General features: G+C 34.3%; 2 protein-coding genes across 4 annotated transcripts in view; both read left to right on the top strand.

Annotated features, from left to right (window-relative positions):
- Nucleotides 1-1,118, top strand: part of Dve (SATB1_N and homeodomain domain-containing protein dve) — a 28,160-nt gene extending 27,042 nt beyond the window's left edge. The window contains exons 6-7 of one of the 2 annotated variants that reach the window (XM_074245713.1): nucleotides 104-550; nucleotides 637-1,118. In XM_074245713.1, the coding sequence (XP_074101814.1) occupies nucleotides 104-550; nucleotides 637-816 (627 nt within the window). In that variant the 3' untranslated portion in view covers nucleotides 817-1,118. The remainder of the gene's footprint in view (nucleotides 1-103; nucleotides 551-636) is intronic. The other variant, XM_074245714.1, reaches the window with a different exon arrangement.
- Nucleotides 1,119-14,520: 13,402 nt separating this feature from the next.
- On the top strand, nucleotides 14,521-17,788 carry LOC141529902 (uncharacterized). Of its 2 annotated transcripts, none has more exons than XM_074246649.1 (6): nucleotides 14,521-14,952; nucleotides 15,011-15,305; nucleotides 15,377-15,605; nucleotides 15,754-16,352; nucleotides 16,434-16,854; nucleotides 16,938-17,788. In XM_074246649.1, the coding sequence occupies exons 1-6, from the start codon at nucleotides 14,791-14,793 to the stop codon at nucleotides 17,656-17,658; spliced, it is 2,427 nt and encodes an 808-aa protein (XP_074102750.1). In that variant the 5' UTR covers nucleotides 14,521-14,790; the 3' UTR covers nucleotides 17,659-17,788. The 2 variants fall into 2 exon arrangements, with proteins under 2 accessions (XP_074102750.1, XP_074102749.1); XM_074246648.1 differs by having other exon boundaries at nucleotides 16,935-17,788.
- The last annotated feature ends 166 nt before the right edge of the window (nucleotides 17,789-17,954 follow it).

Here is a 17,954-nt window from a genome sequence, read left to right as displayed (position 1 = left end):
ATTATTACAAAAAATGTAAAAAAATTTTATTTTTCAGTAGCATGAACAATATTTTAGAATAAACTTTTTTATCTAAAAAAAAAAAAAAAAAATCTAAAATCAGTTTTATTTACAGTCAAACTCAGAATCGCCATGCCTGGCAGGTAGTCCACCAGTAGTAGGCCCCCTGTCTCTGACAACTCGATCAGAAGACCGGCTAGTGATACCAACGTCAACACCGACCCCCGTAGCAACAGCGACATCCACTCCAGTCGTGAAGCGCGAGGAAGATTCCGCGACGCGAGTCTCATCAGGTTCTGAAGACGAAGATTCGCCTCCCGGAGTTCCGACGACTCCGATCCCTCCGGGGTTCTCTTTGGTGCCTAGCCCGATGTTCAGCCACAGTATCATGTACATGTCTCACTACCTTCCAACCCGCGGTGGACCGACTGGCTGTCCCACGAGCCTTCTCGACGAACGAAGAAAAAGAAACAGAACATTTATTGATCCCGTCACTGAAGTTCCTCGCCTTGAAAATTGGTTTGGTCACAACACTCATCCCAGTCACGCGGTAATTATTCATTTTCAGTTATTTATTTAATCAATTAATTTATAATTAAAATTTTCTCTACTTAAACACTGAAATTATTTTTATAGCTGATATTAAAGTATACAGAGGAATTGAATAGAATGCCATATCGTCAAAAATTTCCACGACTCGAGCCAAAGAACGTGCAATTCTGGTTTAAAAACCGCCGGGCCAAGTGCAAGCGTCTTAAGATGGCATTATTTGAAGGCGAATCACCTCAGCCGCATCCTTATGCCCACGCAGATTAATTTTTGATTTTATTTTTTATAAATTTATTTTAATCAACTATTACTCGAATAATTAATCATACACTTTGAATTATGAAACTATTAATTATTGAAAGTACTACTGTCGGTACGCTGCGTACCGACCACCAGTAGATTCACCACGTAACATCATTTTAAAGAAAAAAAAAAATACTCTTTTTATGTTTATTTTAATTGATGGTCTTCTGCTTCACGTAAATATGAACAATAATCATTGAAAAATATAATTTAAAAAAAGACTATGATTTTAGGTAATCCAAATAAAAATATTAAATTTACTAAAACCGACAGTACTACCTTAATAATTAAATCCAATATAATAAAAAAAAAAATAAAGTTTAAAAGTGAGATTATAGAGGGTAATTACTCTCATATAGGTAACCTAGTCCTACAAAGATTGTAATAACGCAAATTTTAAAAAATACTGACGAATGAATTAATTTAATCAAATTAAACAATTTAAAAATTTGTCGTTAATTATATGTAATTATTAATTATAATAATAATAATGAGGCTGTAATTTAATTGTAATTACGTTAGCACTGCTCGTTATCATTAATATGTCGTTACTAGCATTTATTAATTAGCATTATTGTGATTATTATATTATGCAACAACTATATATACAAATAAAAATAAAAATAAATCAAAAGTTATAAATTCAATGTATATATGCATAATAATATAATATCACAGATAAAAACGCGAAATGTAAATAATTATCAAATAAAAGAAATTCATCGCATTAATTTTGTGAATTTATTATTTAATGTATTTATATTGAAGAAAAAAATTAATTTCTTATAAATTTTTTATCATTTGTCCCAATTACTTTGTCTATTTATCAGCACGTGACACTTCCTCAGGAGACAGCCGGAATAAATAGACATGGATGATACAGTTGTGACACTGAGAAAACTAAACACTGAAGTGTTGAATCATAGATACGAAAACTATGAGTTGACTTTGAGAAGGAACACATATTATACCTGTATTCTATATAAATATATGTATATATATGTACACACCTGTCTCTCATACGACGTACGATGTTCTATAAACAATAGACAAACTCTAGTGAGTAACTGACTATATACAATATCTATACGCATCCGAGGAAAATCTATCTGAGATAAGACCTAAAGACAGTAGTCTAGTCGGCCTTTAGTTGGACGTATAACGTATAGTTACACTCTATGCATGTGTACAAGTGTATATGTGTATGTAAATACATATTTAACTGTCATCTAGTCAGCCCTAACTCACCGACTAAACGTCGACGACAAAAGGCCGTTGAAATCTCGCTATCAAACATAATCAAATTTCCTTGTCTATGCTCAACTCTCCCTTACATTTATTCTTTATTATTTATTATTATTCAGATTTTATAGAAAGTCAGCGTATAGTAGCAGAGGATAAAAATGCGTCTCCTTAAATTTTCAGGAGTATGAGCGATAAATCGACAAAGGGATTAGAGGAAAATCGACAAAGGACAGATAGAAGTGGGCAGGAAAAGTTTACCGATTTATATTTCGTACCGTAAGATTGTATTGTACAGGATTGGAGTTTTAAATTTAACTTGCGCAGTACTAAACTAATATAAGTAGGAATAACACAAAGATGACAAGGATATAGTCCTATATAAGGGCTTGAAGAATACCCAAAGAGTATTCTGGTATATAGTTGAAGCATAAAAGCATCGCGGAGACGGATTTAATGAGGATAGGCGGATTTGTCCAATTAAAACGTCTTACAAGGATCCATTTTACCACACGCATTCTCTTATTTAGTCGCTCGACGAGTCCTTATCTGGAAGAAAACTTTTTTGTGCTATGTCGCTCACTTATTTTTATTAATCCATAAATAAAATGAAAATAATAATAAAGATAATAATTACCGAGAGTTTAAAAGCCAAAATGATAATAGTAATATTATTGTAACAAGTTAAATTTATTATTAGTCATCAAAGTCCTCAAGGAGCAAAAGATGATGCAGGACATATAGCCTGACAAGAGTTTTCATTGTCAACATCGAGCATTGAGTATTCATAGAAAGTTCTTATCTCGCTATCCGGAGAGCTGTCACCAAAGTTCCTAAATAATAGCTCCGCTGGCAACGTGAGCGAGTTTGTCTGTCTTTTCTCTCGGTCACTATACTATTCGTATCTCCCGTGCCAGTAAGGATATAGGCCTATGCCTAACTGTCCTCTATTTCCACGTCTCGCCGGACGTCAAAAACGTCAGATATGTAACAATATATAATAATATATATTTCAATACGCTCCAAATGGTTAGGGAGACTCCGGATGCGATTTCTGCTTGCAGAATTATTTACACCGGTTGTCTAAAATTATTACTTTTGTAGTAAATAATCGACAATTTATTTTATTGACTCTCTTCATTTGAATAAATGCACGCATTACTATTATAATTATTATTTATAATATTATACATGATTAAAGTGTATGAGCTAAGCACGCTCAACTCGAGTTTATTGTAGAAATAATTCCACAGAAAAGGAGATGGAGACAATTAAATGGCGAATTTGAGAGGCTTGCAAATTAGCCGGGATTGGTTTAAATAATCCTTAGGGATGCACGAAGAAGCTTCTTATTATTTTTTCCAGCTTCCTCTGATGCCAGAAGATGAGGTTGTACAAATCAAGCTTTCATTTTTTTATTACTCATCTCTATCTTCCGCCCTCATCTACTCGACTTTCTTATTCTTTAATCCTTACTTATTTTTCCAAAATGGTTCTCTACAAAATTTACTTTTTTATTATTTTTTAAGTTAATTGTTCTATCATCGTTACTATAAAATTTTTTTTTAATCAAAAGTTCAAAACATTATTTATGAAAATTAATTTTTTTAATTTTATTTTGTAGTTAACATTATTTCTGATGAATTATCTCGCTTACTCCAAATAAATTCCGTTTTAATAAACTCTCATGAATAAATAAAAAAAAAAAAAAAACATTAAGATTAAAATTCCAGTATATTACAGGCGGATTATACGATAAAGAAAGCACGACAATATATTAATTAAAAAAAATAAATGACCCGTAAAAAAATGATATAATATTTTGCGAGCCCTCGGTATTTATCCGCAATCACGGCTTAATTGATATACGAGCTGGTGTTTGCTGGTCGTTCCGAAGAATTAACTTATCTAGTAAGTATATAATGCTGTCGGAAATCCATCGAGGATACTTTTTATCTGGATCGTTTGGCAAGATCTATCGTGGTATCACAAAGATTACTGAGCATTCGAGATCACGGTATTTAGCCTCTCGAGTTTAAGTCAATAACTTTAGTATGAGTGGACACGGTGTTTCTAGAAGAGTAGATATAATACACAGTGAGTAAAGTAAACGAGAAAGAATAAGTAACAAGTCTCTTAGGGTCTTTTTCGCTGGCGTAAATAAAAGAAATCCTTGTAATGGCTTTCACCAAGGGTCTTTATCTGTCATTTATTTTTTCTCTCTCAAGCACACGGAACTTGGTGCTCTGGACTCTGGACTCTGTACCCTGGAATAAAGTCTGAATCGAGGGTTATTAAGCTTATACCCCTACTCGTATACCGCAGAGCTCAAGACTACCGTATACCTTATACCTTATACTCGTTGTCTTCGTTTCACCCTCTTATTCATCGTGTCTTCACGACTTGGGTTAATTCCTTAACCCTTATAGACTTTGAGAAAATTTAGGGACCTCACTTTATATACTTGGATTGTCTGAGTATAAGAGAGTGTAGAGGATTTTCCGTCCACAACAATGAACCTGCACCAACAACAACAACCAACTAAGCAGAAACAGAGAAGATGAATTTTGCGAGAGGATAAAGTGCGTTCTCGACTAGTGAATAAACAGACTAGCGATAGTTAGAGCTGTAGTTGTAGTGCTATAGTGGTAGTACTGGGTGGAAGAGTTGAGTTGCTGGTATACCAGGTGCTTTCGGGATCCAAACGTCTTACGCGCCCGGACGATACATAATTTATGTCGCGCGAGAGGGGCTTAAGACAGTATTAAGATTTTACAAGACTCTGTGTCGGCCAGTCTACTACCCCCTTTTAAATTCTTGTACAAATCTTACGATAAGACATAAGATTAATTTTGCTGCTCATAATAACCCTTTATTTTACATTATGCATAAGTAAAGTATAACTTTTTTGCGCATAAATTATAAATTTTTAACTGAGTATGTATTAAGAATCTTTTGATATTGCTTGTTGATCATTTAATTTTTATGTAAAAGATACCATAATTTTGTTTTTTTAAATAATTTTTACTGATTAAAAACAAAAATCTTCTTGAAAAAAAAATGTTTGAATCATAATATAATAAAAAATTTTAAGTCTTCATTAAAAATATATTATGTCTTTGATCTGAGTATCGTACTATAATATAATAAAATTGTAATCAATAATTGTTTGAACTAATGACTAAAAGCTAAATCAAAAACTATTTTGCGTTAAAATAAATAATAATAAAATACTATTGTTAATAATATTGAAAAATTTTTTAATTAAAAAAATATTACAGAAAGTATTAAAAATATTTATTTGTATAAAAATAAAATAAAAGAGAGGTTAGAGGTCGCGACCAAGACCAAGACAGTCATCGAGGTCGATAGACCGATGGCTTTTAGCTTTCTTACACGGTCGACCGCACAAAATCCTTCCTTAGCCAGTCTCGGGACAACAGACCACGATCGGTTTTATTTCCCCCTTTCATCCAATATCAACCCTCTCGGCAAAATCTCTAAGACCAAGTATACGACGTTATTGAAAAGGTCATATCAATATATCCATTTGCTAAAATATGTTTTCTAATAACTCGATATTTTTTTTAAAACGTTAATTTTTTTTTTTTTTTTTTTTTTTTTTTGATCACTGGATAAATCCGCTTGGAGGCTAGGGCAATAGTCGTGAGTACTTTATATGACGATAAAGAAATATGAAGTAAGTCTAAGATGGGCAAGGAAGAGCGTAATGGTAAATTTTCGGACGGCCAAGACGGGACAACTTGGCTGGTCGCCCCGCGATAAAGCAAAGAGCTTGCGTTAAATACTTACATAAATCTGTATTGCCTTGGTTTGAGTGGAAGGGTAGTCAGCCAACCGCCCACCCGAACCTAACAGCTTATTCTACTCACAATGTCCTATATCCTGCTTATTAAACTTTGATACTAAATTATTTTTTTAAATGTCAACAATATTTTCCTTATTTATAAGAATTAATATTATTGATCAATAATTATTTTAAGAAGACAATTAATTCGTTTCGAAGATAATTAATTATTTTCTAAAAGCTATATTGAAGAAAATTTTTAATTAAGTATAATAGTTAGATAAAAAAAATAAAACAAAGTGATTTATGAATATTTTCAGTGTGAAGAAATTAAAATAAACGAAATCGAATAATTTAAAGGATATAATAATTCATTTATAAGATTAAGAATCAGACATACATAACAAAAGAATAAGAGAATAGATTCAAATGAAGTTTCTCGGGGGTAGTAACGCGGTTAAAGTAAGATAGAAAACGGCAGCGAGTTAAAGGAAAGCTTTAGGGGATGGGTGAATCTTGGTAGTATCCGTGGGTGCCGTGGTAATAAATCTACTGGGTATATCTGAGCTCATGAATGTTATTAAGATACAAGCTCCCCCCTCTCACGGGTGTAGCGGTTCTTTGGCGCTTTCCAGGTCCGGGAACCCGCGGGAGGCTGATGTAGTTGTGGTGATGCGGCGGTTGTGTTAAAGCGAGCCCGGAGGAGGGTGCGTTCACCCTGCACTCTATCTATGAGCAGAAGCTTTTATTTGCTGCAATAGATATAATATCGAGCCGGTTGTAAGTTACTCTTGTCAGATTTCCGAGCAACATGGCGCACGTGTGGACCATCGAGCACCCGTGTGTGTAACTAAGATGGGAAAGGGTATTAATATAATTCGAAAAGAGACCCGAAATATTATATAGAGTAAAGACGAGAAATGGAAGATAGCCATTAGACAGCGACGGTGGTTGAGGTTGAGGTTAAAGTTGCGGCTGAGGAAAGGGGTCTAGTGGAACATGAGAAACAGTTATGAAGAAATACCGTCTACCGTAATCCTACCATAGATCACTGAGTACTTCCTGGTGCCTGTGTACTAAATAAGACGACTAAGATACCAGTTTTCTTTTCTTCGTGGGCTTAATTCATACTTAATATCTTAACCGTGTAGCCCGCTAAAAACTTACTACCAGATTCTTGTAATATATGAATATGTATTATAACCACGATTTTGTAACACAGATTATCGGTAAGTTAAGAAACATATAATTCTTTGATTAAATTATTTGTTGTATTTATAATAAAAAGGACTGATTTTTTAGATCAATAAATGGCTCTTAAATCTATAAATGTTAACTCAAAGTATATTATAAAATTTTTATGGAATAAATACAATCTTATTATGATTAATGAATCTATCAATCAGACGGATAAAAAAAAAATTCATGAGAATTAATTTATTAAAAATTTCTATAGAAACTATAATGCATTGATTCTAAGACAAAATATTTTCCGGCTTATCAAATGCAGCTCAAGTAATTTCTTAGATTGAATAAATCATCAATTAATTAATTAAAAAAGTTCACAACGTTGTGAAATGGACCGTGTAGATCAAAGAAAAGAGCCTTCTACTTTCGTCGGTTGTCAGCGTCAAAGTGTACTGCGCCCTTAGCGATATTACCCAATTAATAGTATCCCTCAGTGACTAGTATTTGCTATAGCCAGCCCAAAGTCGGTGTCTTATCCCGTGTTTAATATCAAGTCAACAGTGACGTGAGTCCAAGGGATCCGTCAATTTGCTGTTTAGATACCTACGACTATAACTAAATTTGCTCGTGCTTGTCATTATCAATATAAATATAAATATTTACACTGACTACCGCATGGGTATGAAGTAAACATAAAAATGCAAAGGACGTAAATTTTCAGTTAAGTTATATTTTTTACTGGCGTTCTGTCTTATGTTTGACAGTAATTTCGAGAAGGTTATTGCTGATGTGGCATCTACATTGGCGTCTTTGTCTGGCAGTCTCTGGCGAGATAGCAGCCGCACGAATATAAGTACGGAGTGGCGTATAAGCTGTGCGAAGGGTGGTTTATGTATTACGGGTAAGATATCCGATGATTTAGCAGCAGCGTGTTCTTATACGCCTTATATTCCCCTCGACCTCGGCGTATCCTTATTTCTTGGGCATACCTATACCGTATACTTGTCTCCTTCACCTCAACTCCAGTCTACAGTCTAGCGTATAGTGTATTATACTGTGTACTGTGTTAGTTGCCCCGCTTGGGAAACACCGCGGCCTTATCGCAACCGGGTACTGCCATAACCGTGGTGTAATCTTTTATTAATTCTCCGACTTGCCAAATTTATCGTCGGCTTTTGTTTATACTCCTACATCACATAAAAAGATCTAGAAAATTCAACGACGTTAAATCACACTTTTTTCATTTGTCTTATCCATTTAAAAGTTTAAGAAAAATTTAATTTTCAGATCTCCGGTACTATAAGTGGCATTGAAGATTCGCCAAAGCTTATATAACTATCAATAAATTTATGAATCAATATTTATCGAGATAAAACTTTTACAAAATTATTTAATTACTGAAAACTATTGTAAAAAATATTCCGCGAAATATAATTATAATATCTATTACGAAATTCCTTTATCAAGAAATAACTTAATTCAAACTAGAAAATTCAATACCAAACCCATTATTAGTTGGTAATTATATTGAATACTAAAATCATTTTTAGTTCTATAAAAAAATTGGAATAAAAGTTTACAAGTAATTTTTTATGATAATTTAGTTAAGTTAATGTGAAAAATAATTTTTTTTTCTCAAGGCGAAAAATTATGTATGAAAGAAATTTTTTTTTTTTTTTTTTTGGTGAAATTAGAATCAACAGTAACCTGAAAAGGGTTAAACGTTAAATTTAAATTCGCGAAGTCCACGGTGCGACTACTCGAGTGTGTATATATAGCGAAGTAGAAAAATGTAATAACAATAATCCGTTGAGCTGAAGAAAGAGCTCGCGGGAGGTTCGCTCATTCTTGGGCGTCTTGGCGGTTGCGATTTCCATGAACCGCCGGGAATGGCGCTATATTATTATTAGAGTCCCTTAAGTCTAAGAGCCTTAAATCTGCGATAAGTTATGGGCACCCCTACTAGTCTGGTGCCGTTGCAGGACTCGTTCTTCCAGCGTATAGTGAAGAACAGAGAAGGACTTTGTGTTGTTGGAGATAAAGAAAGACGTGCGATACGTTTTCTCACCCAGTTCGTTACACACATACACATACACATACATACACACTATTTTCTCCTCTCTAATATCTTAGTCTATTCTGGTTCTGGTACTATACAGTATGAGTAGGAAAAAGGTATGTATATAAGACGCCGCACTCCTTACTCGCGTTTTCATCTCGCATACATTATATACGTTTCCCGTGGCGAGCTAAACGGGTAGAAACTCCACACTCCTTATACCTATACTACTGGTATGCTGCTTCTAGACTCGACGTGAGCCGTCATGTTCAAGCTATATACTATGTACTTATATATACACATCTACAACTATAACTATGTAAAATGAGTATGGTAGTTTATGGGCAAGATGAGGGAAAGGTATATTATGTATAATGATAATAGTAGTACAGTAGGTGTAGGGGCAAGGTCGAAGGATAATTGAAAATAACCGTGAACGCACCCTCCTTATTGCTAAGACTAAACTCTTCGCTACTTGCTCACTCTATTTTGAACCCCTAAGTATGATAAGCAACCTTGGATCATCTCTTTATGCATAAAGCGTAAGACGGATTAACTTAATGACACGCGTTCATCCAATTATTAGTTATAAAATCTAATTTGTTTATTATAATTGAAAATTATAATCTCATAAACGGTAAAAGTTTAAATTTTTAGTCAGCTTAGGATTATTTTTTAAAAGTTAATTATAATGTTATAAATGAATAAACATTGAAACGAACAAAAAAACAATTAATTTGGATTTGGAAAAAAAATCTTTTATCAAGAAAATTTATATAAATTTTGTAGAAAAGTTTTAGCATCAATAAACTTTTCTTGGTCCAAATAAAGTTCTTTATGAAGACAAATAAAGTTCTTTAAGATGATTAGCTTAATTTCAGATTTTTTTTTTGTTTAAATAGAATTAATTTTTTTCTTCGTATGAGTAAATAAATATTTTTAATTTAAATGAAAAATAAATGTAATAACAAGAGAATATAAAAGAGTGTATTTATGTGTGAGTAATGTTACATAAAATAAATGAGTAAAATTTTCTCCCCCAGCCTATAATACATAAGATAACGCATGAAAGCAATCCCTTAGCGTTTATAATCTAGCAAAAATATAGGGCTCATCCCGCATGCCACGTCAGATTCAATTTCCGTGATTTAAGGTGTTAGGGTGTCGGCTAAGTAAGAGACCGAGACTAAAAGAAATAAGAATGAAGAAGCTCCTGATAAATAGAGAGAGAAAAAATATTTAAACCCTTACCTTTAAGGATATTTTTGTTTGACAAAAAACACGAGGGTGGAGAATGGAAAGAGAACAGAGAGGAGGGGTAAGAACCGCGGATTTGTCGGTGTAGAGGTGAGATGTGGAGTAGAGAATGAATTCCTACAGCAACGAGGGTTGTTGTGGTGACGTGGTGATTAGACAATGTGACGGAAACGACAGATAGACAGCCTCGCGATAGCAAGTTCGGTTTCGCTCTAGCTCAAGTTAACCAAGAGGGCGGAAAGTTGCGACGGAGATATAGGGTGTATTACATAAGCAGGACGATAGACGAAAGCTTTATGCCGGATGATGTGTGCCGCGAGTAGTATAGAGGATGGAACTCGACAGATGTGCACCTTGCGCGCTCCTCACACACCTTCGATGAGTGCTGCGCGGATCCACACCTCAACTCTGTCTCCTCCTTCTATTCGATTCTCCTCCTCATCTTCCGGAATACGGCGCTACCTACTTTGCCTACTATTCACCGAGACCTTTTCCCACACCACCCACGCCTTATCCTTCTTCTCCCCTGCCTCTCTGACCTGGCAGCGGTGACGCTGATGCTGTCTACAGTCTGATCTCGTTAAAGACGCACTGAACCACAAACACCCGGCATCCATTCAAATTTCAACACGATAAATCCAACCGAATTTAGGCTACTTTCACACGAGGTTTTTAAGCTAAAAAACAATTGATTTGAAATAATATTTTAACAAAAACTAGTTTTAATTGAAATAATTCAGTTCAATAAATTTTTTTAAATATTAATATTTTATCCCTGCACTTTATACCTTGAACTTTCCACTATGTTTAAGTACAAAACGAACAAAAATTTGTCTATTACGAAGTTTTGAGCTTTTTGAGTTCACATTTATATCGTTGTGCTCTTCAAGTGAATTTTTAGTTCAAGATTTATTCGTAAGTTGTTCGTTAATTATTTTTGTACATGATTGACTTTTGTCAACTGTTTGCTACAATTACAAAAAAGTCAGACATTGGGTATTTAGAAAAATCACTAAGAAATCTCAAAGAAATAATAAATTTGAAAAAAAAAAAAACTAATATAGTTTTTGTCACAAATTGATCGAAGAAATATTTTTCTTAAGTATGTATATACCTTTATTAAGTATATAATAGTATAAGAAGAGAAGGTAACATGTATGTATGTATATATATCTTACACGTTTATACATGTAGATGCGCTGTTACCCCTTCCTTTACCCAGCGTTATATAGAGTGTAAAAAGAAGAAATACTGTCGTCGGCGGATTTGATTTAGGAACATGCCAGAGCAATTACGAGTGCACATTTGAAAAGACGTCGCGCCCCCTTAGACCCGTGATGTGTGTTATGTCGATGCGAAGGGGTGAAAGCGAACGAGAAGATCAAGTGAAAGGAAAGTTGAGTTATTGAAACATGTAGTATATATGTTTTCATGTACACATATAATCACTTGTATGGATGTGTAAGTACTTGAAATGTGTATGTACGGTAGGACTTGGCTTTGTGCACGGTGAGGGCACCCGATGTCGAAACTGACAAAAGATAAGCTGCTATTTATACCCGACAAGCTTAAAGACCAAAGGGGAACGGAATCGTCGAGAAAAATATGAAATTATTCCAGAGTTCGAGGGTAAGTGGCTATTCTTTCTTCATTCTTATGTCTTCAATTCTATTTACTTATTTATTTATTGTAAATGAATCATATGTGTTAGTACAGGCAAAAAAATTTATTTAGATTTCTTTAACAGACGAATTCTTTATAAAAATAGTGGTATGATAGAAATTTTTATTAAAAAATTCATATATGAAAATGATAAGTGTTTTCATAATCATAGTGATGATTTTTTTTTAGATAAAATTTCAATCAAATATATTCTTTTATTTAAATTAATAAATATTATTTAAAAAAGTGGAGAAAAAAAATTAAAAACATGATACACACGGAAAATTTTTTTCATTAATACCTATACCCAATATAAAATAGTAATTTTTTATAGATAGATAAGAGTTAAACATAAAAGTCAAGATGATTTTTAATAGAAAATAACGTCTGGTGTATATAAACGAGACGAGAACAGAGGATAGTTGAAGATGTTCCAGAGGGATACTTGTCGAAGAAGCGAAGAGGTGGATGAGTTCAGGCAGAAGGTAAAAGAGGAACGAGAGTACGGGGTTATATAAGTATAAGTATAAGGTATAAGGGTGAGAGTAAGAGTAAGAAAATGAGTTGGAGATCAAGGAGAAGGAGAGGGAGGAGTAAAAGCACCCCGGCGGGGTTGAGGATGAGGGTGACGGTGAGGGTAGGAGTGTACGTATTTCTCAGCGACTCATCGCAGCGTAGCTCGAGTGCAAAGAGTAGGAGTAGAGCTCTCCGGGTCTGTCGTGTGGGGTAGGAGCCGACTGGGTTTCCACCCGTCGTCCGGTGGGTGGTACCCGGAATAAACTGATCAATACTTGAAACACCGCCAAGTATCGCGGCGCTATTTCCGGTACGACTCTGACGGAAATGAAAGCGTTAAAAATATATAACCGGTCTCTAGTGAAGAACCAACACCCTGCACCCTGCACCCTACTATCGACAGAGATACCAACTAAATGATATTATATCCAGTGTCCTCAAGTCCTGGTCCCTTGTTGTCGCATTTTATACACTCGGCACTTCACTTTTGTAATACTTTATACTTTATTCGCACCTTTCTCTCTTAACACTCTACTTGCTTTTATTATTTTTATTTTATTTCCAACTTACGGTTTTATATTATAACTCTACTCCCTTATTCATCGCTTCTGCGCTTCTACTGACTACTCTCCTGCGGCCAACTTTTATCTGCATCTGCAACGGCTCTGATTGAATTTTAATTATACCAAGTTCATGAAGGTCAATCACTGATCGTCAATTGTCAGTAGTAAATTCAATTAATTCAACCCTTTAAAAAATTATTTAAAAATATTTTTATTTTTTTACTAACTATCTAAGGATTTCATTTGATTTATATCTAATTTTATAAATATAATTATTAATCCTGTATTATAATCTATAAGAATATTTATCCTGTAAAAGTTTAAGGTTAAAATTTTGTCTTGAACATTTCTGACATAAGAAACACCCTTCGTAGGGAAAGATTGAATAAAAAATACACAGATATTAAACTCTCCTGCCTGAGGCGTGACCACGCGGATCAGACTAAAACTCGCGGATTTGTGAAATCGCGTAAAGGGGTTGGCTTTAGCAACAGGTATAACGTCGGCGCACTCTCGAGGGGTATTTCCGCTGAACAGGAGGATAAGCCCTAGGACTAAGCGCCGGCGCTAAGCTAAACCTTTTACACCCTCCTGAGGGTGTGACCAAATCCTATTGGCTCACGTCCGATGTGTGAAAAATACTTTTTCGCAATTCAAATGCTTCTGCGCGGTCTTTAGCTCACCACATTTTGCTGACCAACACAGGGATTTTCTACTACCCATTTCATTTAATTTCTTTTTTGTCTGAAACCGGCTTTGCGAGTTAAAATGCACCGAAGATGAAGTAGAATCAGGATTTATTATGAACTAGATGGACGATATATATTTTATGCTCATATTTATTTTATATATTTATTATTTGTATTTATGGGTAGCGTGTATCTGTTATGTCAGAAAAGAGTATAGACTTTACTCAAACCTACAGTACAGATGGGATTTAAAAGCAAAAGACAGGAGAGAAAGACTCTACTTGAGCTTACGCTACTGAGACGACGAAAGTAAAGGGAAAATATCCGCATGGGTCAGCCGAGAGAGGCTTTAAGTACTTTACTTTGGCGACTGACCACCGATGTATTCAATATCCAATTTACAATCAACTCTTTAGTATACTTTCTTTTAGTCAAATTTATTGTTAAGAAAAATTGTTTATTAAATATTGAGAATCATCATAAATAAAATAATTCATGGTTAATAGAAGAATAAAAAATACTTATTTTTAAAATTTGTTTACAAAAGTAAATGAAAATTCAAACCTAGGTTAGAAATTGTTTAACAAGTCAACGACTAGTTATCTCACGCTCAGATAAGCTGAGCCGAGAGGTGTTCGTCGAAGATAAGTCAGTTGGTAGTTTTAATAGCAGGTGAGCATAACGACACGCCCTGTTAAAATTTTTGTTAAAAATCTAACTAAAAAACGTTCATTAGAAATGAATATTTGGATAGTATTGTTCAATTTTATGGTGGTATTGAATAAAAAAATAAATAAATAGTATGTTATTAGTTTTTATGTTATGCTATAAGTATGTTATCGTATCCAGCGATAAGTGTACTTGTCGAGTTTAAAAAAATATTTATTAAGGCTTATCAATGTGAATAATCTGTGGAATTTTCTGATTAAAAGTATATTTTAATCTTTGTAAATAATGAAGAATTGTGAAATATTGGTAATTTTAGTAATTAATTTTTTTTCGACTTCCCGGTCTTATTGCCCGGAAAAATGTGAATGCCGACTGGAGCGAGCGCCTTGGAGTGTCGTTTGCTCGAACCAAAATCTCGAGGAATTTCCGAAAAAAATTAGCGGCTTGGTAATTTATTTTATTTTTTTATTTTAAATAAAGAAAATTCTAATATTTTTCATTTTAGACGGAAGCGTTGGATTTGTCAAAAAATAACTTGAAAAGTATTCCAGCAGACATTGGACGTCTGAAAGAACTGAGTTCTATTAATTTTTCGAGCAATAAATTGGATAAATTGCCAGATGAGTTTGAAAATTTATGGAAACTTGAACATCTGGATTTGAGCGAAAATTCTTTTGTAAGTATTGAAGTGATTTCAAGGTTGTCTAATCTAAAGCACTTAACCTTGAGAAAAAATCCGGTCAGTAATTTAGAGAATTTAGAAAGTATAAGTGCTCGATATTTGGATGTCAGTGAATGTTGTAAGTTATTATTCAAATTAAATTCTACTCAACTATTTATGCTGTTTTTAATGAAATTCATGATGTTACAGCTATCACATATCTAAGCAATAAATCACTAACCGGACTTCCTAACTTGAAGTCGCTGAAACTAGATAAAAACCCACTGAAATCAATTGATAATCTAAGTCACCCAAATCTCAAGTGGCTTGATCTGTCGAATTGTTTACTCAATTATTTACAACCAACTACTTTTGTAAATACGCCGGAGCTTGAGCAATTACGGATGTCAAATAATCCGAGTTTGACTTTTAGTACCAGGTATTTTAATAAATTATACAATTATGATAGAAAATAAAATATCCAAGACAGAAAAAAATTTTGCACACAAATTATTACTATTACTACTTGAATAAATAATTTATATAAGCATAAAAAATTTAATAAACTGTAAATAATTATTCATCAGAAAAGAAACATTGAGGCATGATAAATTAAAGCGCCTTGACGTATCAAAATGCAACTTGGACCGTCCAGGATTACATGGTTTACCATCACTCACCCACGCAATACTTTCCTACAACTCAATCCGATTTCTACCGGACCGAATATTCTCTAAGAATAAAAAACTCGAGCGTCTGTATTTAAATAACAATGTCCTGTCGCAACTGAACCAAAGTTCTTTCGCTGGGCTACCAGAGTTAGATGTTCTGAATTTGTCGCACAATAATTTAGAATCTCTACCACGGGCTCTCCTGCGAGACAACGTAAATCTGAGATCAGTAAACTTGTCTTACAACGATATAAAATTAATGCCCGTGAACTTGACCACAACAGCTCTGATTCTCGATTTGTCTTACAATTTAATCGAGTTTGTGCCCGGAGAAAGTTTACGACAAATGCCAGCCTTGAAAATTTTGGATTTGAGTGAAAACAGACTCGAGTCGTTCTCTTCAGGGTTGCAGTCGCAAATTCTGCAAAGTCTTTACCTGGAAGGCAACAGATTGACGAGATTAACTAACGAGAGTTTTGCTTATTTGCCTGCTCTGGATAATATCAATTTGTCCGGTAAGTTTAAACTCAACGCAATATTTTACAAGTACTTATTCTTGTTTTAATCATGAAATAATAAATTTAAATTTAAAATAGGCAATCGATTAACAGAAGGTATCGGCTACGAGATATTCAGTTTGAATGACAATCTGAACACAATAGTCCTAGACGACAATCCCTGGCGTTGTGACTGTATACAATTGTATTCATCATATCGCTATCTTACTCAGTCATCAAAGACAGCTTCATCGAGTCTTATATGTGAAAGCCCGGCAAATGTATCAGGATACTCATGGTCGACTGCATGTCGGTCTTTTTGGAACGATGATCGCTCTGAAATTAAACGCTCCGACAGGACTTACGGATTAGTGGTCATGGGATTTTTGATATCTGTCCTAATTTTCGGCAGTATCGCCTCTGTTGCTCACACGTTTAAGGAAAAAAGACGACAGGCATTGCTGAGATTACGCGAAGCTGAACGAGCCGAAGCCAGAGAACGACTGATACTCCACAGACGGTAGTTAATTTAATTTAATTTAATTTTTTATTTTATTCTGCTATATATTCGATTTAAATTAAATAAATTATTTCTACAAGAAGTCATTTGGAGGAAACAAGACGTCAAGAAAACGTCCCACGTGTTCATCCGGAAGAACTGATAGGCCCACCTACTTATGAAGAAGCTGTTCAGATGCCGAGATTGGCGCGATCTTTGGAAACCTTAGACACAATCTCGATAGAGGGAATCAGTCAATCCGCGCAATCCCTCGATCGCGAGACACTTAATCGAAAACGAAGGCGACAACGCAAACGAGTGGTCAAGAGAACAAAAAGCGAAGACACTCTTGATTCTAGGACCAGAGAAACTCAAAGTGGTAGTCGGAGGACAAGAAATGTCCCCCAGAGACGAACCGCTCTCCAGACTTCTTCCGGATCGAGACGAATTGATCCCATACGACCGGAAAGAAATTTGGAGAACCGTCACGCAAACGAATCCGAAGCTTCTAGTGTCGATAACAATTGGGAGCGGACTTTGAGAGCTAGACCCTCGAATGCGAGGAAGAAGAAGCGGTTATTCAAGCAAAACGGAAACTCAAGCGACGACGAAGATTCGGATGTTCTGAAAAATCGTATGGTCAGTGCCAGGCGTGGAGTGAATCTTGATAACATACAGGTGATTGAATTACCGCGAGAACCTCGGAGTGGAACTTACATACCGCCGGTATCACCGTCACTCTACACTCCCTCCTCGCCTTTACTCATTTCCTCGCCTGAACCGTGTGATAATAGCGAACAAATTTCTAAGAGTAGAATTGTTTAAATTATTAATTGTAATTATTAATATTATTTTTTTTTCTATCTTATAATTATTTAAATAGTGATAAAGTATGTAATTAATTTTGTATTTATGTACATTGAATTTTTTAAATAAAATTTTTTATTCAATAACAGTCTAGCGGGTTAATAAGTATTTTTTTTTAAAGTAATTAAAAAATATTTATGTAGCTTAATGAAATTTTTTGAACAATAATACCAATGGATAATTTTTTAAGTATTGATGCTATCAATATATATTAACCCATTGCTTTAGGAGTTTGTAAAATCAACTCATGAAAT

The sequence above is a fragment of the Cotesia typhae genome, unplaced genomic scaffold, assembly GCF_013202065.1.
Source record: "Cotesia typhae breed Kobodo isofemale line unplaced genomic scaffold, CoteBio_Ctyphae contig_48, whole genome shotgun sequence".
NCBI classification, from domain to species: domain Eukaryota; kingdom Metazoa; phylum Arthropoda; class Insecta; order Hymenoptera; family Braconidae; genus Cotesia; species Cotesia typhae.
Note: the sequence above shows the minus strand (reverse complement) of the source record. Positions and strands in the feature narration are given on the sequence as shown.

Coding starts and splice junctions, on each gene's coding strand:
- LOC141529902 (XM_074246648.1), top strand. CDS start 14,791: ATGAAGAATTGTGAAATATTGGTAATTTTAGTAATTAATTTTTTTTCG. Junction 14,953..15,010: donor CGAAAAAAATTAGCGGCTTG/GTAATTTATTTT, acceptor TTTTCATTTTAG/ACGGAAGCGTTGGATTTGTC. Junction 15,306..15,376: donor TTTGGATGTCAGTGAATGTT/GTAAGTTATTAT, acceptor ATGATGTTACAG/CTATCACATATCTAAGCAAT.